This window comes from Quercus robur, chromosome 10, assembly GCF_932294415.1.
Source record: "Quercus robur chromosome 10, dhQueRobu3.1, whole genome shotgun sequence".
Lineage (NCBI taxonomy): Eukaryota > Viridiplantae > Streptophyta > Magnoliopsida > Fagales > Fagaceae > Quercus > Quercus robur.
Genome location: NC_065543.1, coordinates 51,180,526 through 51,205,725, shown reverse-complemented (window position 1 = coordinate 51,205,725; position 25,200 = coordinate 51,180,526). Strand labels below are relative to the sequence as shown.

The window sequence follows — 25,200 nt, the reverse complement described above, 5'->3', positions numbered from 1 at the left end:
GAAAGTTTTAAGATTGCAGTGTCATGCAGAAGCTAAGATTTACAAGGTTGTTGTGATTCACTTAAATCTGAACAAATGAAATTGTGCCTTCCTGAATTTCAGTTCGGTTCATTGATGTAGAGTAAGATGGATACAGTTTTTAAACTTGAAACTTAAACAACACATAAATAAATAAATTTGCAATTTTTAAAGAACTGTCAAACACAGTGAGACCATACATGTAATGCAAGTCTCAGTGGATATATAAACTTATCAATAGCAAAGACAATTAGAAAATACTTTTAACTTACAACTTGTCTTCTTTTTTATCCTTTTCTTTTTTTTGTAAATACGGTGAGACGGTTGGTGGGGTTCGAACCCCAGTGCTCAGGCCCCGCAAGAGGTGTTGGAATCACTAGGGCATCCCTCGAACCCCAACTAAGCTAACAACTTAAAGAACCTAAGTTATACCTCAGAAGAAGTATCTCTTTACAACTTCACATAATATTCAAGACCCTCTCCCCAAAAGGAAAAACGAGAGCATTTCTGAATACCGTAAATGGGTTTTCCTCATTAACAATTTATATAAACAACTGTACAGAAAACCATGCTCTAATACTCGCTTATACCATGAACTAATCCTCAAACATACCCTCATCTGACATTCTGGAAGATTCAGTCCCATTAACATGGGGTTGGTTTGAATCATCAACATTATAGTTTCGTAAAATGCTGAACAAATCATAGTCGTCGTCGTCGTCGTCGTCATCTTCATCATCATCATCCTCATCCTCATCCTCATCATGGTCTCTTTTTGAATCTTCACGATCAGCTTGTTTTTGTGCCTGTTCCTCAGCTTCTCTTTTCATCTTCTGCTTGATGCAATCATCATATGACATTTCATACCAGACAACGCCATTACCCACAATAGATTTGTTGTGGGCATCTGTCATCCGCTCTTGCTTACTCTCCTCTGAGTTCTTGGGCTCTCCCCAGTAGTCATATCGATATAGAGGGTTTGAAGGGTCATATTTATCCTTCCCAAAGAAACTGGCATCTTTATACCTTCCTGGCTCTTCCAATGGTAGACCAAGAGCTTGACGGCTGCCAAAGAAAAAAACAGTACAGCTTTCAGTAAGTAAAAGGAGGAGTATATAAAAGGGACAGCTAAAGCAAATCAGCAACAGAAGGTAGTGAATATCATGTAAATGCAAAGCAAGATACATTTTAGGACTCTTTAGTCTGAAAATATTCACTGATACTGCATTGCAGGATTCTCTAAATATATTTGATCCAAAATGTAAAGTAGAAATCCACCTTCTGTGAACCAAATGCATGCCTCTAAACCTAGTTGTGCTGCTTAAATTAAGTTTATTTAAGTGACCATCACAGGGCTCAGGGCTATCTAAATTCTAAACTTAGTCTGATCTCACATAAGCACGAGATCAGTCTAACAATTAGCTTGATATCTCTGCAGTTGCACAGTCAAATATAAGGAGTGGAAACTCAAATCACCATATATCAATGCTTCATCTATATTATATAAATCCAATTGTAATGCTGGTAAACGAACTTTATTCCAGGAACAAACTGTGGAAAAGGTACTTGTCAGCATCACTTACTTTTCTCTATGGAAAAGTTGACTACCTTAATTATGCAGACCAGCTTACCCACAATTCAGTATATCTGAAATTGGAAATCTCAAGTGTATGATGGTCAAATTGAAATAAAATGCTTTATTTGCAGGCACCATAATGGAGAGAACCCAATAGGAGAGGTCAATAAGATTGTGAGAGATCTAATATCAAGTATTAATATAATAATGCCAATGGGAATACCAGCTGATGTCTCTAATCAAAGCTTCCCTTTCTTCAAATGATCGACGCCAATGTAATAAGTCATACTCATCCATTTCAATATTTCGTCTCAGCTTGTCAATTTTGTATTTCTCTCCTCTTTCCTCTGCTTCCCTTCTTAGTTTATTATGGTGCTGTATCCACAAGAACAGGAAACGAAAAGGACCTTCTCAAATTTCAAAGCAATGGAAAATCAAGCAACATGAAAAGAAAATATAAATATCAAATAGTTGAGGTAATTTAACATTTTGACCAAGAAACATGCAAAAACTTAAGGGAATGGCTAACCTGACGCTCAGCAAAGGCTGGCTCCAAGTCAAGTTCTTTAACGCTTGTTTTCTGCCAATTAATATACATAAAAAGCAGGTGAATGCAACAGCATACAAGTCAATACAATGACTGGATAAAAGTGCTCACCAGAATCACTTTTGGCAGTAAAGCTTTCTTATAATAAGCTTTGGTGTGTATGACACTGTTTTCCTCATCAAAATCCTCATCATCGGTTAACTCTGATAATTTTTTGCCTTTGTATTTCTCAGGATTAGCCTCCAAATCATCCAAAATCATCTGCTCAGCATTATGTATCTGCCACAACTGCATAAAAAAAATAAAAAATAAAAAATCGAAAGTCCACAGTGATGAACATGACAATGGTAAATATTGATCATACACACAAAATTGTTCAAAGATGGCGGAAACTCGGTCATAACTTGCAACAAATCAAAGAATTTAAAAACTAAAGACACAAGAGAAAGGTCCACTAAGATAGTTTTTATATGTTTCTCTATAATGTACTCCATTGTTCTTTTTAGCCTTTAATGAATTAAGACATTAGGGAGTTCATGCAGCTGCATGTGCATATGAAATCAGCAGCAAACATCAAAGGGAAAGAGTCCCACGAGCTAGCAGGGAGATGTGGAGGGAGGAAATTTAAATGTATGATGCATTCAAATACACTTACATAACTTCCTTACATGTCCAAATTCTAATAGAGAAAGGAGCACATATAACATGAAATTATGTATATGTACATCCACAATTTCTAAATTCTACTGACAGAAAATTTCCTTAAGATGTGATAGGCAACCAGCTCCTGGTGCAGTCATAATGTACACATGTAGAATATGCATTTTAGTGAGGCTTGCCATAAATATGTTACATTATGTGTAGAGAAGTTCTACGTCCACAACATTTTCACAACAAATCATAGATAGTTAGTTGTTATTGGTTATAATTTGAATCTACCACTGAAATGACTTTTTTGCCCCACCAATAACAACCTGCCACTTAGGATTTGTTGTGAAAATGTTGTGGACATAGCATTTCTCTTATTTGTATGCATATGCCCCTTTGCTTCAATTGAAAACAAATGAATCACAACATTGATAATATAGTGACTTCTCAAAAAAAGAATTCCTTGCAAAAAAACATACCTTATCAACATAAGGGTGATCTGACAACAAAGGTTCCTCTTCCGGTTTGCTTCCTGGATCTTTTCTAGGAACCGGAGGTCTTCCACAATCACGCTGCAAACGGAGACATTCAAAATCAAAAGCATAAGGATGGTTGAAAAGATACAAATTTTATGAACAAACAATCTTAAAGCAGATTGCACATGCAGGAAATTGATTGCTCCACTTCCTATATAAAACGTATCCAAAACTGACAAGTTTGGAACAATAGAAACCTTCTCCATTGCCTCTTAAATAAAACAATGAGCTAGGAGCAGGGATGGACACAGGAGGGGGCCCAGCCCCCCCGGGTCCAAATTTTATTTTTTATTTTTTTATAGATATAATATATTTCTTTTTTGTAGTTGGGCCCCCCTTCCAAAACCTTACGCCCCCTTCTCCCTAATCAACCTAACTAGCCTAACCCAAATAGCAACTATCAAACGCGAAAACTTAACAAAAACAATAAAAACATTCACAATAGTGATTGTATTTTAGCAAAAAAAATTATTTTACCACCAATGAACCAAAAAATTGTATTTTTGGAAAAGTTAAAAACTAAATTTTTTGCAACTCCAGTAAACTAGTATAAATACCAGTTGACTATAGCAAGTTGTTACCTTCAATTAAAAAACTCAAATTCTCTCTCTTTCTTTATTATTTTAATGAGATATTTACATTATTTTAAATGAAGTGATAAAAAAAAATAGAACATTTAATATTAATTGGGTGTATTGTAAAGTGAGGTGATAAAATAGATAAAGTAACTTTTTGAAGTGCTAAAAGCTAAAATATTTAGCACTACCATTGTGAATGCTCTAACTTCAACCAAAAAAAAAATCCTAGCCAACCTAGATTAAAAAATAAACATTATTTTGTTTTTGTTTTTGTCTTTATTGGTAGATGATTGCATTTTAATGTATTTATAAACTACGATTTTGTATATATATAATTTTATAATACTATATGGATGCCTATTTGGAGTTTTTTTCTTTTCTTTTCTTTTTTTTCTCTATACTCCGGCCCCCACTAGCTTAAAATCCTAGGTCCAACAGACTAATCTGGCCTCAAATACTCAAAAGATTTGTGTAATCTTAGGTTTTAATTTTTAGTAGTCTCTTGTAAAGCACCCATGTAATTGAGTAAAGATATGATAAACTTATTATAGACATATCAAAGGTAGAAAAATAGAGATAGTGGCACTATATAAAAGGAAAGGTACAAACCCGTAATTCATCTAGATTAGTATCATCACGATGAAATATAGGTGGATAGTCAAATCTCTTAAAGCTGGAAGTATGGACACAAGTGTCAAAAATAAATGAGTGAGCAAATTAGGAGTTATAGACAGTATCAAATAAGATCGGTAATTATTGTTATAGACTGAACAGAGATTGACCTCAGTAATATTCTAAAATAGACTTGAAGGTGTGGAGAATAGTCAGAAGTACAGGATTACATACATCAGGTGATCTATATTTGGATCGACAAAACGCATTTCAATAGGAAATCGAAAGCGATAAGGATCTCGCTTTGCCTGCAAAAACAATGAAATGTATAATGACAACCTTAGTGAAAAGGTCAATTTCTTATAATGACTAACCCCTGGATGCTGTACAAACAAAGGGAATCAATATTCAGGGATAATTGGTCCCAACTCCCAAAAACAAAAGGAGGAGGGGGGGGGGGGGGGAGTGGGAAACTAGCTCAGTACTGATAGTCTTAAACACTCACCAGAATTTCAACTATGACATGCATACCAACTTTTATGTGATGGCGAATCCAATACCAATCATTACCTTTTATAGGGACCCACCTGAAACAAATCAAGACACATGAATTAACAGGTAAATTTTTGCATTACTCATAGGTATGTATGATATATTTTACTAAAACATAACCATGAGGAATACCAGCACAGGGAATTATTACCCATCATATACACCTCCAATGTCAACAAATGCTCCTTGATAAAGGTGCAAGGTAGTCACCTTCCCTGAACAAATCTGCATAGAAATTTCCCACAATGACTTTCCATACCATGAAATTGCATATAGCATCAAGTAGATGATATTTCTAGTATGAGGATGGTAGTGAGGACACACAAGTCCATAAATGCATTATTGGAATGAGACCTATAAGTACAATTTCCAGTAGGAAGAGAGAGAGAGAGAGAGAGAGAGAGAGAGAGAGAGAGAGAGAGATTGCTCAAGGGAAAGAGAATGAGCAAAATAACTTACTTGTCCTGGATAATAAAAAGGAAGTTCATACTGCAGAAAACAAGGATCATAAATGTCATCATTTCTCCCAATCCAAATTAAACTAAACACAGAAAATTTGCAACCTATGTTACCATTCCTTCTTTGTAGTCCTTGCCTCTTTTCCTCCTACCAGGATGGAAATCTTGGTCATACTGTAAAGGCATTAAAAACATGCACATTAGTCTCCTGCATGGACAACTCAAACTTGTAGAAAATAGAGTAGCAAAGTTAGTTGCTTCAAGTATTGCACATAAATTTAATATATATTGTTAAATTACCGATTCTCCCAAAAGCTTAAGTTGTTAGGAAATGATGAATTTAATCATTTAACCATAATCCTAACATTCCTCCTCACGTGTGGGCCTGAACTCCCCCTTAATAAGTGAGACCCAACACATGGGTTTTTGACATTTTAAATGGAAGATAAAGTGGAGACAAGGATTGAACTCAAGACCACCTACTCTGATATCATGTTAAATTACAAATTCTCCCAAAGCTTAAGTTGTTAGGAAATGGTAAATTTAATCATAATTCTAACATATATCTTGAAACCTCTAAATCTGTATATGCCTAATTCTCCCAATCCGTCCAGATGAACTAAAGATTTCAGCCAATTTTGTAGCCAACTAATCAGAAATTCAGAATATACTTATTTGACATACTTATCACAAAATGAATGAAGATTTCATCAAATTCACAACCATATATTTCAGCTGGACTCCATACAATATACAAATTCAAAATCCTAAACTTATGGCAAACTTAAGCCAATTTGACAATATCAACCTCAATTAATAATCCCTAATTGTCGTAAACTCCAAAATTCATAAAGTTTTTTTTTTTTTGGATGAAATATACTACCACATATAAAACCCCCAAAGCTACCTTAAACATTTAAAAAATAATTACCCTTCTAATATTATTACAATCCCCACAAAAATGCCAACTTTACACTAAATTTTCTTCATATAATTCAAAATGAATAACTCAGTCCAACCCTGCTTACTAACAAACCATAAAACCATGCTAGCATGAAATGAATTACATCACCATAAACACGCAAACATCACAATAAACATAAGCACTTACACACAACTAAACAAGAAACACAACCAAAAGTTTCCATCTTTATAATTTTTCACTGGGGCAAAACTTAGGTACAATTCTTTAGATGCTACACCTTAAACTCCCATTAAATTTAACATATGGTTGCATTGACCAATAAATCACATGATTGAATTTAATTGTCTTTACAGAAAAAAGGTGCTGCATTGACTAATTCAGCCACATAGTTGAATTTAATTGCGAACCTAAGCTACAGTAATTATACATAAGTTTTACCCTCTTCATTGTTTCCAATCTCACATTATCTTATGAATGAAGCTAGAGAGACTACAAAATTTTCCACATAAGCTTTACAAACTCATATGTTACCAATCACTAAAAAGTAATTTAGAAATTCATTTATCATGTTATCGAAGTGTCACCAATCACATTCATTTCCACATCAGTGTTGTAAAGTCATAAAATTTAAAGTAGCTTTAGAATTTCCTTACCTTATACGACTCTTCCTCCAACCTATCCTTGTTGGCCTCAACCCACTCCTTGTACTGCTTCAAAAACACCTTGTACCTATCAAAACACACATCCTCAGTATCACTCACCATTTGTGCCTCCTCCAATTCCTCCAACCCAACTCTCCTCACACCCTCCAACTTATGACCTTCCCTTATATACTCAAGCTCCTTCTTATCCACCTCCCAACCCCGCGGTGGCCAATCCCTCGGCACCACGTGTTGTGCAATCATTGGAGTAGCCCACAAAGTCTCCAAAGGTTCAGGTACCTCACCCTTATAATCAAACTGTTTTCTATAATAATCATCCTCAGTGAGACCCACCTCCTCCATTTTCTTTTTCCGGTAACTGGGTTTGAGCATTTTGAAAGCTTCAATGGCTTCTGGGGATTGGAGAGGGACTTCTTCACCCTCGTTGAGGCTTAAGCGAGCGAAACGGGCTTCTGGGGTTAGGATTTCTTCCCAAGGAGCCCAATCTCGCTCGACCCAGTTGCGAATTCGAGCTTCGTCTTCGGTTTCTTTGTCTTTGGGACCGTAGTTTGAGAGGAAGGTCTCGTCTACAGGGAACTCGTCGGAGCTAAAGCAATGGGGGGTGGTGGTGGTGGTGGAGAAATGAAGTTGAAGTGGGGTTTTGGAAAGGAAGAGAGGAGAGTGACATGGTTGGATATGGTGATGGGATTTGGAAATGGGGTTTAGGGGTTTAGGGAAGGTGAAGAAATGAGGGGTTTGGAGGAGTTGCATTTGGACCTGGTAGAAGTGCTGTGTTGGGATGAATGAAGAGAGAGTGCGGAGAGTGGAGAGAGTGGAGCCTGGAAGTGTTTTTACATGAGTGGATAAAGAGTGTTTTTATTATTATTATTATTATTTTTATTATTTTGTTTAGAGAGAGTTCAACCTATGGCATCTGCTCTTAATTATAGTTCTTTATTATCAGACCAAGACACCAATCAGTTTTTGGTGTAGGCGGGGATTAAACCCTAAATTTCTTATTCAACTATAAGAGATTTTACCAGTTGAGCTAACTGGAACCCACCTAGTGTTTAGAAGGTAGTGACGTCTTTTATAGTTTATATACATATATTTTTTTCATAATGAATCAATGATTGAGTTGATAAACTCAATTGTAAAAAAAAATATATATATGACTAATTTTACTATAAAAAAAAATTCTTATGTTTATATTTTATTCAAAGTTCAAACATAATCTATATATACCTATTAATAGCCAAAATTGAAAGAAAATTCAATTAGATTCTTAATTGGATTCGCAATTTTACGCCATATGTCCCATTTAAAGTTTTCAATCTTTGTACCGAGTGAGTCATTGTGTCAATTTATTTTCTTAATTTTGCTGCAGTATTTATCACACATTGCAAAAATCAAAGAGTCAATTTTTTGCTTTTAATAAATGTAATGAATTTGGCGCGATTTAATTTTGTATAAAGATGGAATGTCAAAAGGAATCATATTTGTGATTGCCAATAATTATATATGCAATTCACACAAAAGAGTCCTCCATGAACAACTTATTAGTCCCCTCTATCTTGCTATCTAATTGCTAATATTTCTCTCTCTAACTTTTCTTATTGATTTGTTAATCTTTGTTTGAAAAAATCCTTATATCTTTGTAGTGCAAAAGCTACCTTTTCCATTTAATTTGTTAATATGCTATCTAATATCTAATTTTTCTCTATCTAACTTTTCTCATTGATTTATAATCTTTCTTTGAGGAATCCCTTCTATCTTCATGGAAAAGGCTACCTTTCTTTTGTCTAATTTAATAATATATAATATGATTTTTGAGTGTTTTATGTTTCTTCTCATTGGTTGAACAACTTGGAAAGTGATAGACTTAAGAGAGGGATTAGATAGCAATTGACATCAACACAAGACTAGCCATGTACATATTTGGTTAAGAGTGCTCTCTAATATGTGTTAATCAATCTGCTGGTGAATTAGGGGCTGTTTGGATTGAGTTTTTTGATAACTCAATTCTCTGTTTCCATAACTCATAACTCAAAAATGGTGGGACCCATAGTAAAAAGGTTGTTTGGCCAAACGATAACTCTGTTTCCATCACTCAATTATCTGATTTTTGAGTTATGAGTTATGGAAACTGAAAACAACAAAAGGCTGTTTTCAGTTTCCATAACTCATAACTCAATGGCATTTCCGTAAATAAACACACATGAGGGACCCACAGCCGCAACTTTTGACCACCTTTTGACTTTTTTTTTTTTTTTTTTTTTTTTTTTTTTTTTTTTTTTTTTTTTTCTGGGTTGGCGTTGGCTGTTTTTTTTTTTTTTTTTTTTTTCTTTTCTTTTCTTTTCTTTTCCTGGGTTGGCCGTTCAGTTTTTTTTTTTTTTTTTTTTTTTTTTTCTTTTCTTTCTGGGTTGGCGTTGTTCTTTTTTTTTTTTTTTTTTTCTTTTCCTTTTTTTTTTCTTTTCTGGGTTGGCGTTGTTCTTTTTTTTTTTTTTTTTTCTTTTTCTTTTCTGGGTTGGCTGTTCGGTTTTTTTTTTTTTTTTTTTTTTTTTTTTTAAGCTTCGGTGAGTTGGGTATTAATAAAAAAACAAAAAAAAAACTACTGTACTGGCTGACAGGTGTGGGACCCATGAATAGTGTGAAAAAATTGAGTGATGAAAATAAAAGTGATGTTGCCAAATGAGTGTGAAAAAATGAGTGATGAGTGATGAGTGATGAGTTATGAGTTATGAGTGATGAGTGATGAGTGATGGAAATTGAGTGACGGAAATTGAGTGATGAAAAAAGGTTACCCAAACATGCCCTTAACATTTAATATTGTTTTCCCCCAAAAAAGTGTTTGATGTAGACATAGCATTGTTAGTTTATTGTGTGAATTAAAATTCTATATCAATTTTTTTTTTTATTTAGGCCAATTTATATAATTTTTTAGCTTACCAAGTATTTGAAGTTTTATCTTCTCAAAAAAAAAAAAAAAAAAAAAAGTATTTGAAGTTTTGATATGTAATTAATTGCAACTCTCTTATGGAAAACTTTTAGCTCGGTAAAGCCCATTACCGTCTCTGAGTAATTACATTGGAATAATTGTGTTGTTAAATGGTTTAGACTAGCTGGGTAATAGATGCACAACAACTGGATGTTTGTTTTGGATGGCTATGCTTAAAGTGGTAGATTCTAAATAGAATATATATTTTAAAGTTGAAGCAGAACCAAAATCTAAATAAAATCCATATTAGCTTTTAAATGTAAATTAATTTAAAGGCAAGTGCCCATTTTAATTTTCTTAATTTTGCTATCAAGTAACTCATTTATAATATTCATCACGAAAATCAAAATTACTACTTGCCACTACTGTTAAAAGTTTATGTGGGTAAGCACGAGTTACAACATAATACACAATAATATGTGATTCCAAGTATTGATAAAATCTAATATATTATGAGAATTTCACACTTCTATTGTATGAAATGGGGCACTCATAACATGTGGATTCTATATATTGGTAAGATTCATATGTTATGACTTATTATAATAGAATCATGATATAGTGCGTCTAAATTCTTATGTGTGTTCCACTCCATATAATAGAATCATGACTTATGTTTATTCTTATTTACTTAAAAAACTAGTCACCAACCTGTGCTATGCGCGAAAAGGTTTTACATAAATGTGTAACATATATAATATATGCAGAGTAATATACTATTATCTAGTGGAAAAAAAAATGCACATGATAAAGAATTTTCATAAATATTATAATAACTAGTCGTGGACCTGCGCGTTGCGCGTGATTGATTTTTTTTATGATCATGTTATTATTTTGAATATTTTTTAATGTATTACTACTTAAGTTGCATTATATATGTATGACCAATATATTGTAGGATTCAAGATGATAGGAGGTATTGGTCTTGGAATTAGATGTGGAAAGGATACAACTATAATTTATTCATTTCAATTTGGCAGGCTCTTAACCATAGCCCTTACTTAGTTGCCATACTTGGCCTTGTAGTCACTCCAGAGCTAATCAACCGTCTTCCCAAGTTAGTAAAATTTAATTAACTTAAAATTTAATAGAAATGATTTTATAAATTTCAAGTTAGAGTCATGCTAGGTGAAAACTTTAGAGAACTGTAATTAAGTCCTTGCAAGTCTTTTTAAATAAATATTAATAATTAAAAAAGATCTATTCCTTTGAAGATAGAGATTAGTATTATAAATAGGATGAAGAAATTTTATTGTATTATGTTTTTTGGAAACATAATTTCTACCAAACTCGGTTGGCTAATTTGTACATTTCCAAGTCAATTGAGCACATTTTGCATGTTACATGTAATTCTTCGTTTCCATATGGGTAAGGGCATTCACGATCCCAATGACCCACTCCATTTTTCTTGCATGCTTGGTTTTTTGCGATGCGAAATGTGTTTGTTCCAAAAATTGCATGTTGAAGGATTTGTCGATAGTTTTGCAGCAATTGTTTTCCATCTAGTTGGTTTAGAATTGATAATATTAGTTGTATTCCTTTATCATTTGATTCGCATAATAACGCAATTACCAGTCCATACTTTGCAATTTTTGTCTCCTCCTATGTTTGCTTGAAGAAGGATTTCTTTTCCCACTTTAGTTTGATCTTGTACAAAATATTTGTGAGCTCCAACCCAAAATAGTGCTTGTTTGTTTCCAGCCCTAAAGCATTGATGAATGAGTTTTCTTCATCATTTTGAAGGAATAAAGGATTTTGGAGCAGTCCAGTTAGATTGATGTAGTGAAGAACTTTTTTTTCCTTTTGGTTAGCCAATTGAATTGCTTGCAGTTGTTTTTGAAAAACGAAAACACATATTAAGAAACTAATGCATTAAAAAAAAAATCAACTGGTGACAAAACATGACAATAATCATATACTAAGAATTACACATGAACATTATTATCATCACAATTGCAATATTGGATTGATGAAGCTATTTTTTTTTTTTCTTTTAGAAATATAACAATGACTCTAGAATTGCACACTACTTCATAGTAAAAAGTTAATAAAAAGAGAAAATATAGGATATCAATATTTTGTGCCACAATTTTGGACATGGTAGATTGTGATTATTAGAGAAAAAGTGGGGAGTTCATGTGAAAGTAACAAACATGAGATTTGAATTTAAATTTGTGTACCTGATTTTGATGTTGCCTAAAAATTTTGGCGATTGTCTTCCAACATTGGAAAATATTTCGAGTAATAATTTTGTTGGTAATTCATGTTGCATGCTCATTTCTGTGATTGTGTAGAGAGTATTTTTATGATATTTTTTGTGTGTAATCTTTTGTTGTTTTGTTTTGTAATTTATAGTGTTTTGATTGTTGTATGGATGAGTGATTGTTGAATTTATTTGCAATTATTTTTAATTTTTTTTTTTTGAATAGAAGCCTTTCATATACCCTTCTCTATTAATCTTAAATCTTATAGTTTTGAATAAAAATATATAAATTGTAAATTATGTTTGATTGTTCAGTGTTCATTTGGTTTTTTTTTTTGGCACGCACACACACACACACGCATATATATTTATATTTATATTTATATTGTGTGTGTGTACAGAAGACGAAGGTGTAAAGGTAGAAATTGAATTAGGGGCTCCCCCAACTCTGATGCACTTCGATCCATTAATGCAAATATAATTGCATGAGGAACCTCTTCATTGCAGGAACGCACAATATTAAACCCTTAGAAAGCACAATGAAGTAAATTACCTCAAGTGGGGCTTTGGCATCATTTAAAATAGGAGCCAATTTACTCCGTAACTGATAAAAGAGTTCAAAGTTAGCTTTCATCTGAAAAGACATATTATAACACTTTTAGCCCAAATTTTTACAATTTAGAATTTTCAATTGAATAAAGTAATACTATTTGCCAAGCTTAGTACCCAGTAGCATAGTCTACTAGGAAATTAAGAAAAATTTTGTCTGTTACTTTTATTAATTACGGGCATAATGCATAACCTTATCATTGTCAATATTATAATAAAATTAATAAAAATTTTAGTATATGTGGATACCAATCTAAATGATGTAGTATACAATGGACGCATCAATAAAAAGTACAATCTGATCAATTCAAGAAATGAAGTCTTACATGTTGAAATACGTTGGAAGGTGATTTGAGACATGCCACCAACACTTTATACTTCACTACTTCAGAGTCTTACATTCTTCCAAAAAGCCACAACACATTAAAAAAAATGAGACCTGAGATATTTCCAAATAAACCAAGGTAAAATAAAATAGTGTTTTTGGCTGTTAAGTTATAGCACTATTGAGCAACATAAATAGCTCCTTTTATTTTTGAAACGACATTCAGGCAATCTCACAAAAACCTCAATGGCATGCCAAAGATGCTCGTCTAATTTAAACACAAACACAAACAAACAAATTCATATAAATAGAGCATAAAACTTTTGCACCCAAAATCTTACATAAATATAGGGTTTCTAAACTCCACGAAGTTCCACATAACACTCAAAATATCATACCATCATAACCATCAAACTACTAAACTTTCAATTACTGAGCTTTAGGAGCTCACATTTTTTGTATCAACTATAGCTTCAAGCCTTTTCGAGTGTGGTTTTTCAGCAAATATAGTATTAGCCACTTGGTTAACTGCTTTAGTTGCAATTTCTCTGCGTTAGTACTTGGAGCCCAAAACATAGCCAAGTTTACCTCTACACTTATCATTGTTTGAATTTTTGGTCCCTAAAATGGAACCAATGGGCTTACCATTAAGGCAAATTGCCCTGAACCATGGGTGTGGAATAACTTTGGTATTGATAAAGCTAATTGCATCTTCTTTGTTAGTGCAAGGTTCCCATGTCCAAAAGCGGGTCACTTTGTAATTAAACTTAAATGAGTGAATTTCATGTAATAGGAGTAGCTATAGTTGGTGACTGGTATTTATTTTATTAGTGCTAGTGCTTAATTGTACGCCATTTTGATTTTCCAAAAAACTTTTATTTTTAATAAAGCAAAGTCTTTTATTTGACTTTTTTGAGACAATATGAAGATATAATAGAAACTTGAAATAAGTTCATAAAAGGAAGAAAATATAGAAGTCCAATATCATTTGCGTCTTTGAAGCTTCTTCTTATTTGATGACTTGTGTTTTGTAGCTTTTCACCGATTGATTAGATCTTGAAGGAACATGTTATCATCACTTGGTTCCGCATCTTCAACATTAGAGGCAGAACTCATTGATGGGATGGCACCGTTATTGTGTTCTTGTTTTAATCTACTTTAATCATTATTTGTGCTTGTTAATGGTTTTGTATCCAGAACTTCAAATTTGTCTTTCTCAGAAGTTTGGTCTGCATTTTTCTTGACTTCATAATTCTCCAATGCTTCCTACACCAAAGAATGTTTATTAAAGTACATAGTATATATATATATATATATTTTTTTTTTTTTGAATGAATTTGCAAATAAATGTAGAAGTAGAAAGCTTATTGTTATGATATCACCATTTTTTTTTTTTTTTGGGTGGGTCACCTAGATTGTTATTTGTGCTTGTGGATGGTTTTGTATCAAAAACTTCAAATGTGTTTTTGTCAAAAGTCTGATTTGGACTTGATTTCATCATTTTGCAATGGTTCCTAAAACACGATATGTGGATTAAAACATAATATTTGGATTTGCAAATAATCTTAAATTTGTAAAAGTTGACAGCTTATTGTTGTAATATGATCAAGTTTTATTGCCGTTTCGTCATTTGAAATGTTGTCAAATACCTTTTCAATTGTATATAATTCTCATCCTTCCTTCCAATTACAGTCGTTAAGTTAAGCTTTAGTTGGAACACCAATGTTTTTCCAATGAGCTTCTCTATTTCATTTGGTATGGTGGAATTTGCATTCATCTAATAAAATATTAAATATAATTTTGTATATTTTTTTCAAATTAAATGAAAGATTATACATGCTAATTGTATGGTCTTACAGTTGCATATTTGTTTGATAGTTCTCTTGCTGTTATGTGAAGTAATTTTTCAGCTTCCTTGTCAAACAAAATAAATACGGCACTCTCTTTTCCATCATCAATGTTAAGTTGAATTCTATACCTGCATGTATATGTGAGAGACCGCGCCTTTGGCCCGTTTTTGTAGGATGTTGGGCCAAACCCACATGAATGGGTGGAGTTGTGTTATTGCTTCTCAAAATGGAGGTTCAACTAGTTATATTTTCCCCTTTAGATTAAGGGTTTTACAATGAAGTCGCCACTTATTTAATTATTGGAAAAATAAGAAAACCATAATTGAAAAATTCCTCATTTTATTAATTTGAAATTGAATTTACATTGGACATAGGAAAATTACATGGCTTTGGTCTTAGATACAATCTAAGATAAAGTACATGGCTTTATTTTCTAGTTACAATCTAAAAATCGAAAATTACATAGATAAACATTTGATCTACTAACCCTTGATCTAAGGTCGGAGGCTATGTTACAAGGTGGGAAGGTGTTAGGCACCCATCTTGTCTGGTGAAACCAGTCTTCTAGACGATGGTGGCCAACATTCATATCACATCATCCAATATGTTATCAATCAATTTGCATGTTGAATTTAATGTGTGCATGTGATAAACCCTAATTCAATTTATTAAGCATGACATTTGGATTGAAAAATAAACTCTAGTAAATGTGTGTGGATGGTGATATCCTAGATTCAAGAACTTAAAAGAATTATTAAACAAACATCTTTTTCATGTTTTTTGATGTGGATTTAAGATCGAAACTAATGTTATGCATGAACATGTAATGAACAACCAAGAACATATGAAGAACACATAAGAACATTTAAGAACATTCGAACATTTAAGAACATTTAAACATATTCAAGAGAATTTAAATAGTTACTATCATGCTTTAATCCTAAATTCTCATCATGGCAACACAAAAAACAAGTTAGGGAAAAAGATTATACTTTCATACAAAATCTATATGGTGGAGAAGGAGACTCTTGGTAGAAGTCCTAAGGATGGAGGAAAATAAGAGTTAGGAAAGGAAGAGTGAGTCTCACTCAATACCTTGAGTCTCAGGAAGACCAAGATATAATAAGACTACTCTACTTCACTAGAACTTAAGAGAGGGGGTTTTTTGTGTGTTGAAATGAAGGAGAGTGGGTGGTTTATATAGTAATGGTAGAAGAAATATAAATGGAATGCCATTTAATGAGGGTTGAAAAAGAATCATGAACCTAGACCTCATTTTAGCCTTGGAGGAAATCTGATGCATTAAATGGAAAGACTGGTGGGAGTGAGGAGCAAACCAAAATTCGGTTTTTCCGTAGTTGCTGTAACAGCTTGTAGAGCCAATTTCGAAAAATCATATCTGACTCAATTCTGATCGGAATTGTCTCATTCTTGTGCTCAAATTGAAGCTCCAGATGTCTAGTTTCTGAAAAAATCAACCTCATTCACAGATTCAAAATATTCTGAGAGATATCAATGAAATCGTGAGCAGATGTCATTTGTTAGAAAATGATTTCAACACAATTAGCATTAATAGATCCCAAATTAGCTCCCAATTAACATTAAATGGCTCCAATCACTCTCATTTCAGACTTAATTGGTTCCAAATTTACCCTAATTAAAAGATAATTACACAAATTACTCATTGAATAATTAATGTTTAACTATCTAGTTAATTAGGTGTGTGCAACCCTACCATAAAATGTAATCCTAACCAATCAAATTATGACACATCATCGTTCTCAAATTGATTATACTTATAACCAATTGAAATCAATTGTTCATAATCACATATAGTCGAACTCAATTTGTGATAATGCATCTCGGCCATTAGAACTTGATTTGATGATAACTTTCAATCTGATGGTTCGATTAGGGCTTATGACCAGTCGATTTGATCGTTACAACATCAAGATCATTTTTGGTAAAATGAGATTAAGGATCTAGTAACCAGAATTAAGATGCATATTCCCAAGGTGAAATTACCCTTTTACCCTTCATGTAAGATTAAATACGGGTTGCAAAATGAGGTGTCAACAATATAAATATATAATTTGTTTCATTTTTGTTTGATATATATATATATATATATATATATATATTATGTTTACATATATTGAACGATTCTAAAATTGGTAATTTATATTTTACCTTGGAATTGGAAAATTAGAGTTACTTTTGCAATGGTTGCACCAAAAATCATTTTCAGATTTAACATTTTTGTTGCACTTTGTGCATCCGATATAGTACCATCTAAAGTTTTTTTCAATATTTTCAATTGTTGCAAGGCATGTGAAGACATTTTCCTATAATACAAAAGAAAAAAAGAAACTTATTTAATGTTAAGCTTATTGAGAACTATATATATTATTGGTATAACGTTATTAGGAAAAAATTTTAAGTGCTTGATCATCTGACGTCCATTCCAAGGATGTTATTTGCTTGATTGTTCTTCTATTTTGAGTGATTCTTTTTTCAACTGATATTTCTTGCTTGAATTGTAGAGGAATTCCTTCAATTTCAGTCTTTTCCACATTTCTTTGATGGTAGAAGATTTAAATCAAACATAGTGAATAATTATTTGATATGAAGATTGTTATTGTACTATATAAAAGTATCAAGATTATTTTTAAAATAATAAATTAGAATAAAAGTATGGTATGGAAAATCTAAATACCTATCAATCAATGTTGCAGTTTCAGGTATTTCTAAATTGATGTACACTTTTGTTGCACTTGTAGATGACAAATAGTGTTCCCCTGTATTTAATAAAAATATGTTAATTATGTAAAACAAAAAATATGTTTAAAAGAAGTCATTACCTCTAAATCTTTTCACAATAGTAGATGTCACTATTATGACAAAGGGTCCTTGATTGTTGGTGTAAAAATTGTCCTCAATTTCATTTGATGTTGGTCCCCAGAGAGTAATTCCTATTTTGATTTCTCTGTGGCAAACAAATATGTAAGTGATAAAGAGCTTGAAGTAGTATTATGTAATGAATCCATATGTACAGTCTAAAGCTTACTCTGGATTCATGATATCTATATTTCTCATTGGGACAGTAGATCCTTAAACATGAACATTTTCTAGTGGTCCAACACCAACTATCTTTCCAATGATGTCTGCAGCAAATAAAGTTGATTAAGTAATTTGAAACATAATTATGTTAAAATAAATTTGAGACTTTTTAGGCTACCTGTCAATTGTTTGTTATTGTCAAAGCGATCCACAATTGTTTGGTAATCAACAAATTCAAATTTATGTTGAGAGATAGTAACTTCAGCCTCTTTTAGCTCCTCAATAACTGTTGTATGTAGAAAGTTTATTTTCTTCTCTCTACTTATAGGCCGATAGCTATCTTTTTCCTTGTAAGTATCTACTCGAAAATTGGACAGTGAATATAATTGACCTTCTCGTAGTTGTGCCTAAAACTTCTTAACATTGTTTTTTTGAATTGTAGCGTGTATAGTATCATCCTGCTAGTGAAATAAGTAATTTGTTAGTCACAATTTTAGTTTTAAGGTGTGAGTCGAGTAAAGAATATATGACAAAATAGATTCTCAATTCAAATCTAACCTATTCATCTATAAGAACCATGTCCAGCAATAACAAATTCAACACCCTAACAAAAATGAAACCATCCACACCACAAATGAAATAGGCAGAAACAAACGTAGAAAGGAAAAAAGAAACCATCAAGCAAAATAATAAAGCAAGAAATTGGGATGTAGGGATACCTCAACTGAACCACCCAACTTACATCAGTATTTATATAGATGTGAGGAGAGGAAGGAAGACAAAGAGAGGCTACCGTTAGAATCCAAAACAGAAGCTGAAACCATGAGAATCAAAAGGTGGGGAAGGGGAAGAAACTAAACCTGAAACGATGAATAAGTTGTAACCGTGAAAAGCATAAGTTGTATAAGTTGTAACAGAAGGCAAGGGAATAGCATAAGTTGTAACCGTGAAAAGCAATTCGGTTTGACAAAGGGAGTTACTTGAAAAGGGTTTGGGTGTGGGCTTGGGCTTTATATTGGATTTAAATGTATAAGAAGTGTACTTTAATGTAAAGATAGGGCTGGATATAATTTTAGTTTTATTAGTATTTTATTAATTGGTAAAAACTATTTTAAAATTGAATTTAAAATTTAGAAAATAGGATGGGAATGACATGGCAGCTAACGTGGCTTAATATGAGTGTAGCAACATTAAATGCTACGCTTCAACTTTTAGTAATATATAGAATATAGATATAGATAACAAACAATTTGGAACTTTACTATCCTCTTAACATTCATTAAGTTTTAGCTTTAGCACTTTGAGAGTGTATAGATAACTGAATTCATTAGAGCAAATTGCCATATATGATAGCATGTACATATATGGTGAGATGGGTCAAAGTTTTGCTTACGACAAAACCTGTATTTTCAAATTTTGAAACCAATCCAAATAAGGAAGATTTGAAGCATTCTCACAAAATAATAAAAGCAATGCAAAAACAAATCATGATTAATTGTTCAAAAAAAAAATAAGAACATAAATTTGCACCATTCTTTCCTTTGCGCTAAAATTTCATAATATGTTCTAAAATTTCAAAGATAAAAAATGAATTAGGTTTTGAGATTGAGAGAGAGGTAGAGAGAATGACTCAGATAGGCAAAGAGAACGGCTATGGCAAAGAGGTAAAGAAGAAAGTTTCATTGGAAGGAGAGAGGTAATTTATCGGGTCGGAACACAAGAAAGTAAAAAATAACAATGAGGTGTCAAATTGTGAAGGCTGCAAAGCTGAGGCGACAAGCTCTTATGAAATTAACAAAAAATCGAAGGCTTCAATAATATAATGTTTATAGATAAGTAAACAAAAATAAACTCATCTAAACAAATTCTATCAACTATACACAAGGTTTACGCATATAGGTGTTTTACATAGGTAAACCGTTGCATTATAAGATATTTTAATTTTATTACTTGAAGAGAAAAAAATTTGAGCAGAAAAAAAAAAAAAAAAAACTTTTTAGAATAATTAAATTGGGAAACATGATGAATAGATTGTTTTATTCATTTTTCTCTGTGGCTTTAGCGAGTGAAAGAATCCATTCCCTTCAATTTGAAAAGAAATTTCAATTAAAAAACATAAATAAAATATAAAGGATATAATAATAAAGTTATTTTCGTGCTTTTCGTTTATATGTTTATAAACTCCAAACACACAATATAACAAAATAATAATTTTTATTATACTACATTTCATAAGAATTCATTCATTATATTCTAAACTCTTAAAAGACTAGTTTTTTTGCCAGTATGAAGCAAAGTAATTTTTTTTCATAAGAACACAATTTTATAAAATTTGTAATTGCTATTTTTATAGTTATTGTTATGGAAAATAATCACATGTTTATTGTTTATTATTATTATTATTATTATTATTTTTGATAGGAGCACATGTTTATTGTTAATGTAACTGATTTTATTTTTTAGCATCAGCATGTGATTGATTTCTATTAATATAATCAAATAAGAAGTAAGAAACGTATTGAAAGAAAATAATTCAAAACATTCCTTTTCCATATACAACATTAATTCAATTAGAAGAAACTGGAGATTTTTTTTTTTTTAAAAAAAAAAAAAACCTCTTTCTTTAAAAGAAAAACCCATGAATCTTTTTCTTAAAATTCCTTTCCTCTTTGTTTTCTAAAATTGGAGCAATCCATCTGAACAAGATTGAAATATAATATCTCAACTATCTCTCACAAAAAGGGCTCAATGATATTTGCCACAAATTGGAAGAAATGAATTTTTCAAAAAAAAAAAAAAAGTTGTGGAATTTCCAACACGGCATCACCTCTCTTCCAGACGCGACATCTTGGGCAATTGTACCTCGTCATTGACCAAAGCCGGGAGCCTATAGAAACCAGACATCCAGAGCTTTTCAAAAATAGTCTCTTCCTTTTAAAAAATGAATCCCTAATTCTTTTTCATGCCTGTCCCTCTGTCAATATACCTTACTCTATAGAGCTTGTTTTGTATATACCGATGTTTTGTAAAAATGCATACATCATGATAATAGTTTCATGGACAATACGTTGTGGGATTGACTTTTCTAAACTGTTATTTATTAACTCCTTTTCAATTCTCTCACTCAATATTGTGAGAAGCAAGCACTATCAAATACAAATAACAAAAAAAATATTAACAAATTCCATATGAGTTACAAATTTTATGTGATTATTTATAAATTCTCTATTTCCTTTAACCATGCATATATGTGCTATGAATTTTACATATAATTCAAAAGAACCTAGAGAAATTTTGGGATGGGAAATTTTGGGTTGGGATAGATGACCTGACGGTATCAATAGGCAACTTTTTGTAACATCAGTTTTTCCCAAATGATTATCCTTTTGACCCGGATTTAGGACAACTGGGGTAACCTTCTTCACGGAAAGATGGATCTAGTCATCTTCTTGAACTGGATTTTGTTCAATGGGTCGCAATAATGGGTGGGTTAAAAGGGGTTTGGATGAGTTGAATATGAGCATAATGGCTTGGTTTTGGGGTTTTGTTGGGTTGAATCATACCCGGAGGAGTTTGAATTAAGAATCCTAAACAATTGGAGCTTGAATCTTTACTAAGAGAGAGGAAGCAGATTAAGTAGTGAGAGAGGCGAAGGGTTTGGACAACAAAATGAAGAGAGGAATAGATTAGTAGAGACAAGGAAGGTCTGCGAACAAGTAGATGAGACTGAGTGTGAGTTTGGATAGTGTGTTTGCGCATTTCAGTGCGTCTACGTTTTTTTTTAGTGAGTCCATGGGTACTATTCATGGATCCACAAAATTCAGCAAATAAGTTTGGGTTTCACAGCATTATTCACATATTTAAAAATTATTTTGTTATAGTGTTTTCAGTAATAAGTTTTCAGTTTTCAGCAAATAAGCGGTATCCAATGACCAAAGCAGTTTTTTATGGCAAGGTGAAGGGTTTCCAAAATAAGTTTTTAAAGGAAGTTAGGGGTTATTACCTTAATCTGCAAAACAAAATGATAAGCATCAGCATCAAGTCTAATTCCATGGTCATTCTAAGCGAGCCTACTCCAAGTGGCATATTGCAGTTATTTAAGATTGATCAAGCAGCACGATGGACTCATGCACCAGTCATACACATTTACAAACCCAACAACAACATCCCATCTTCATTCGAGAAGACAAAAAATGCCTTAAGTCGTGCATTCGGTATCCAATGACCAAAGCAGTTTTTATGGCAAGGTGAAGGGTTTCCAAAAGAAGTTTTTAAAGGAAGTTAGGGGTTATTACCTTAATCTGCAAAACAAAATGATAAGCATCAGCATCAAGTCTAATTCCATGGTCATTCTAAGCGAGCCTACTCCAAGTGGCATATTGCAGTTATTTAAGATTGATCAAGCAGCACGATGGACTCATGCACCAGTCATACACATTTACAAACCCAACAACAACATCCCATCTTCATTCGAGAAGACAAAAAATGCCCTAAGTCATGCATTGATTCACTTCTACCCCCTAGCTAGCCAGCTATGCTGGAAAGAAGGCAGCTAGTTAGAACTTGATTGCATGCAATGGGAGTGCAAGTATTGGAAGCTTATGCTGACTCAAAATTGGATGATATTGGTGATTTTGCGCCTACTAGTGTAGTCGAAGATCTTGTCCCCAAGATTGATTATACTACTCCAATTAAGGAGTGGCCTTTGTTCCTGGCACAATTGACAAGATTTAGCTATGGTGGCATGTGTTGGAACAACTATATCTCATACCATGGTTGATGGACGATCTGCAAATAACTTCATCAACTTATGGGCAAAGTTGGCTCAAGGATGCGATTTGGAGGATGATGAGATACCATTTCTTGATCGAACTGTGTTGAAATCAAGTGAACTGCTTATGAAGCTGCGCTTTGATCACATAGCATACACCACAAAGTCACCACTCGTGATCAGGAGCCTGGATGCCAAGGAAGAGCAAAAGAAGGAAACTAGTGTGGCCTCATTATTGGCTCTGTTCTTTAGTCCCTCAACTTGCTCTCTTGTAAGTTTTAATAAGGCCACACTAGTTTCCTTCTTTTGCTCTTCCTTGTTAGAGGGTAGTCAAAGAGTTGGGTCTTTTAAAAAATAAAACTTAAAAATTTTAAAAATAAAAATAAAAATAACAATAAAAATAAAAATAAAAATAAAAATATTGCTAATGTGAAACATTGTGAGAGCTTCAAAATTTATGTGATAAGCTTTCATAAAAGTCTACAAAAAATTAGATGCTTTGATTTTATAGTATATATAGATTAGATCACTAGCATTGTGATTATTTGATAATTTAAACTTGTCTTTATGTAGTTTCTTTATCACAGGATGAGGTTACCTATTCAAATTCGGACTTGGCATACTTTATCAATGTTAATAGTTCATACATTTTGGTAAACTATAAACCGTAGGGCCATGACTCTTGACCTTGGTCCATGTATTACTTGTCCTTTTTACTCCAAAATATGAGCTCTACCACTTATTAGTGTGTTGATTCGTCTCTGTCATTTATGAAGCAACATCACAACAATTACAGAACATGAATACATAAAATACTTATTAGGTTTTTTTGTAATTGTACTCTGGTTATGAAATGTATTATAAATCCAGTTTAAAATACTAGTATTACTATTTTCGTGTATGTTCTAATAGGTATTACTGTTTACTCTAAAAAAAAAAAAAAAAAGACTACATAAAACCCCACTCTAAGACGATGAATAAATACCCTAAAAGCGAGTCCAAATGGGCTAAAATCAGGTCTATTAATAATAACTAGCCCCATCAAATGCGCTTTGCGCATGTAATGAGACCTTTTTTTTTTTTTTTTGGGATCTAGTGTCATAATTTTCTATTCATTTATCTCTTTTAACTCAACCCAAAATCCACATTAACCATTGATTGCAAAAAATAACACTCTTTCAGGGTTCCACCCAAATTGTAAAGGTGTATAAACCAAGTTCTTGAAAAGGAAAGAAATGAGTATGCCAAACCAAATCAACATGTACCTTAATATAAACACAATCACATTGATGGTAATTATTCATCTTCTACATTTAACTGTAGGACTTTCAATGTAGAAGAGAAATGTACACCTTTAAACCAAATCAACTAATAAAATGAAATATAATTCAGCACGCACTTGTTCAGAGGGCTTCTTTTTTTTTTTTTTTTTTAAATTCAAAAAACAATTTGTGTTTCTATTTTGTTTTTGCGGTTCTTTCTTTATTTTTCTATGTACAAAATGAACATTTGAAATACACATCAATTCTAGTATAGAAGAGTGTTTCAAGTTTGAACACCTAAAATGAGTCAAAGGAATCTTTTCAGTATTATAAACTTGTATAAAATAAAGACCCGCATACAAATATGAGTGCTAAGGAATTATCTCTACTTATGTCTCAGTGAAAAAGAGAAGGAAGGCAGAGGACATTTATTTATGTTTTGTTTTGGCAGTTGGCTTGCCATTCAGGAAAAAAAAAAAAAATATATATATATATATATATATACACACACACACACTAGCCTCTGAGCATGCACTCATGCGCTTGCTTAGAGGCTCTTTTTTTCTTTTTTTTTTAGAGGTTAATAATTTGAATCCATTATAATTTGGGATTACTACATTTTCCAATTACAAAATATCTAGGGATGTGATGAATGTTATGCGTTTGTGGATGAAATATTCTTTTCATCACACCCCTAGATATTTTATGATTGAAAAATGTAGTAATTCTAAATTATAATGAATTCAAATTATTAACCTCTACCAAAAAAATAGAAGAGTTTCTAAGTACACGCGTGAGGCTAGTAGACATAATAGAGTAATGTGAAGTGTTTTTGTTTGTGAGAAGTTCTATTCAGAAAACATGGGGAAGGTAAATACGTGGGGAGTTTTTTTAAGTTATTGAGTATATATACAGATAACTTGTAATTGTGGGAGAGTGGTAGTTTTATTTGAAATTTTAGCATTTTAAACATTAGTATTTTACTTGAGTTTTTTTAATTTTTTATTGAAGAGTTTTTAAACGGATAGTTA

At 32.3% G+C, this 25,200-nt stretch overlaps 1 protein-coding gene across 1 annotated transcript; it reads right to left on the bottom strand.

Moving 5' to 3' along the window:
• Window positions 1–221: 221 nt before the first annotated feature.
• LOC126703680 (protein PLASTID TRANSCRIPTIONALLY ACTIVE 10) lies at window positions 222–7,939 on the bottom strand. Its single transcript, XM_050402729.1, has 12 exons — window positions 7,104–7,939; window positions 5,640–5,699; window positions 5,527–5,556; window positions 5,219–5,292; window positions 5,021–5,102; window positions 4,750–4,823; window positions 4,513–4,576; window positions 3,269–3,361; window positions 2,253–2,429; window positions 2,124–2,174; window positions 1,818–1,969; window positions 222–1,083 (listed from the first exon to the last, which is right to left on the bottom strand). The coding sequence occupies exons 1-12, from the start codon at window positions 7,860–7,862 to the stop codon at window positions 615–617; spliced, it is 2,085 nt and encodes a 694-aa protein (XP_050258686.1). The 5' UTR covers window positions 7,863–7,939; the 3' UTR covers window positions 222–614.
• Window positions 7,940–25,200: the final 17,261 nt, after the last annotated feature.

Bases quoted from the DNA above. Each gene is read 5' to 3' on its own strand.
- LOC126703680 (XM_050402729.1), bottom strand. From the start codon at position 7,862: ATGCAACTCCTCCAAACCCCTCATTTCTTCACCTTCCCTAAACCCCTA. The intron at 5,293-5,526 runs GTAAGTTATTTT...ATTTCTATGCAG, and splicing joins CTTTTTATTATCCAGGACAA to ATTTGTTCAGGGAAGGTGAC. The intron at 5,103-5,218 runs GTAATAATTCCC...GATTTGTTTCAG, and splicing joins ATTGGAGGTGTATATGATGG to GTGGGTCCCTATAAAAGGTA.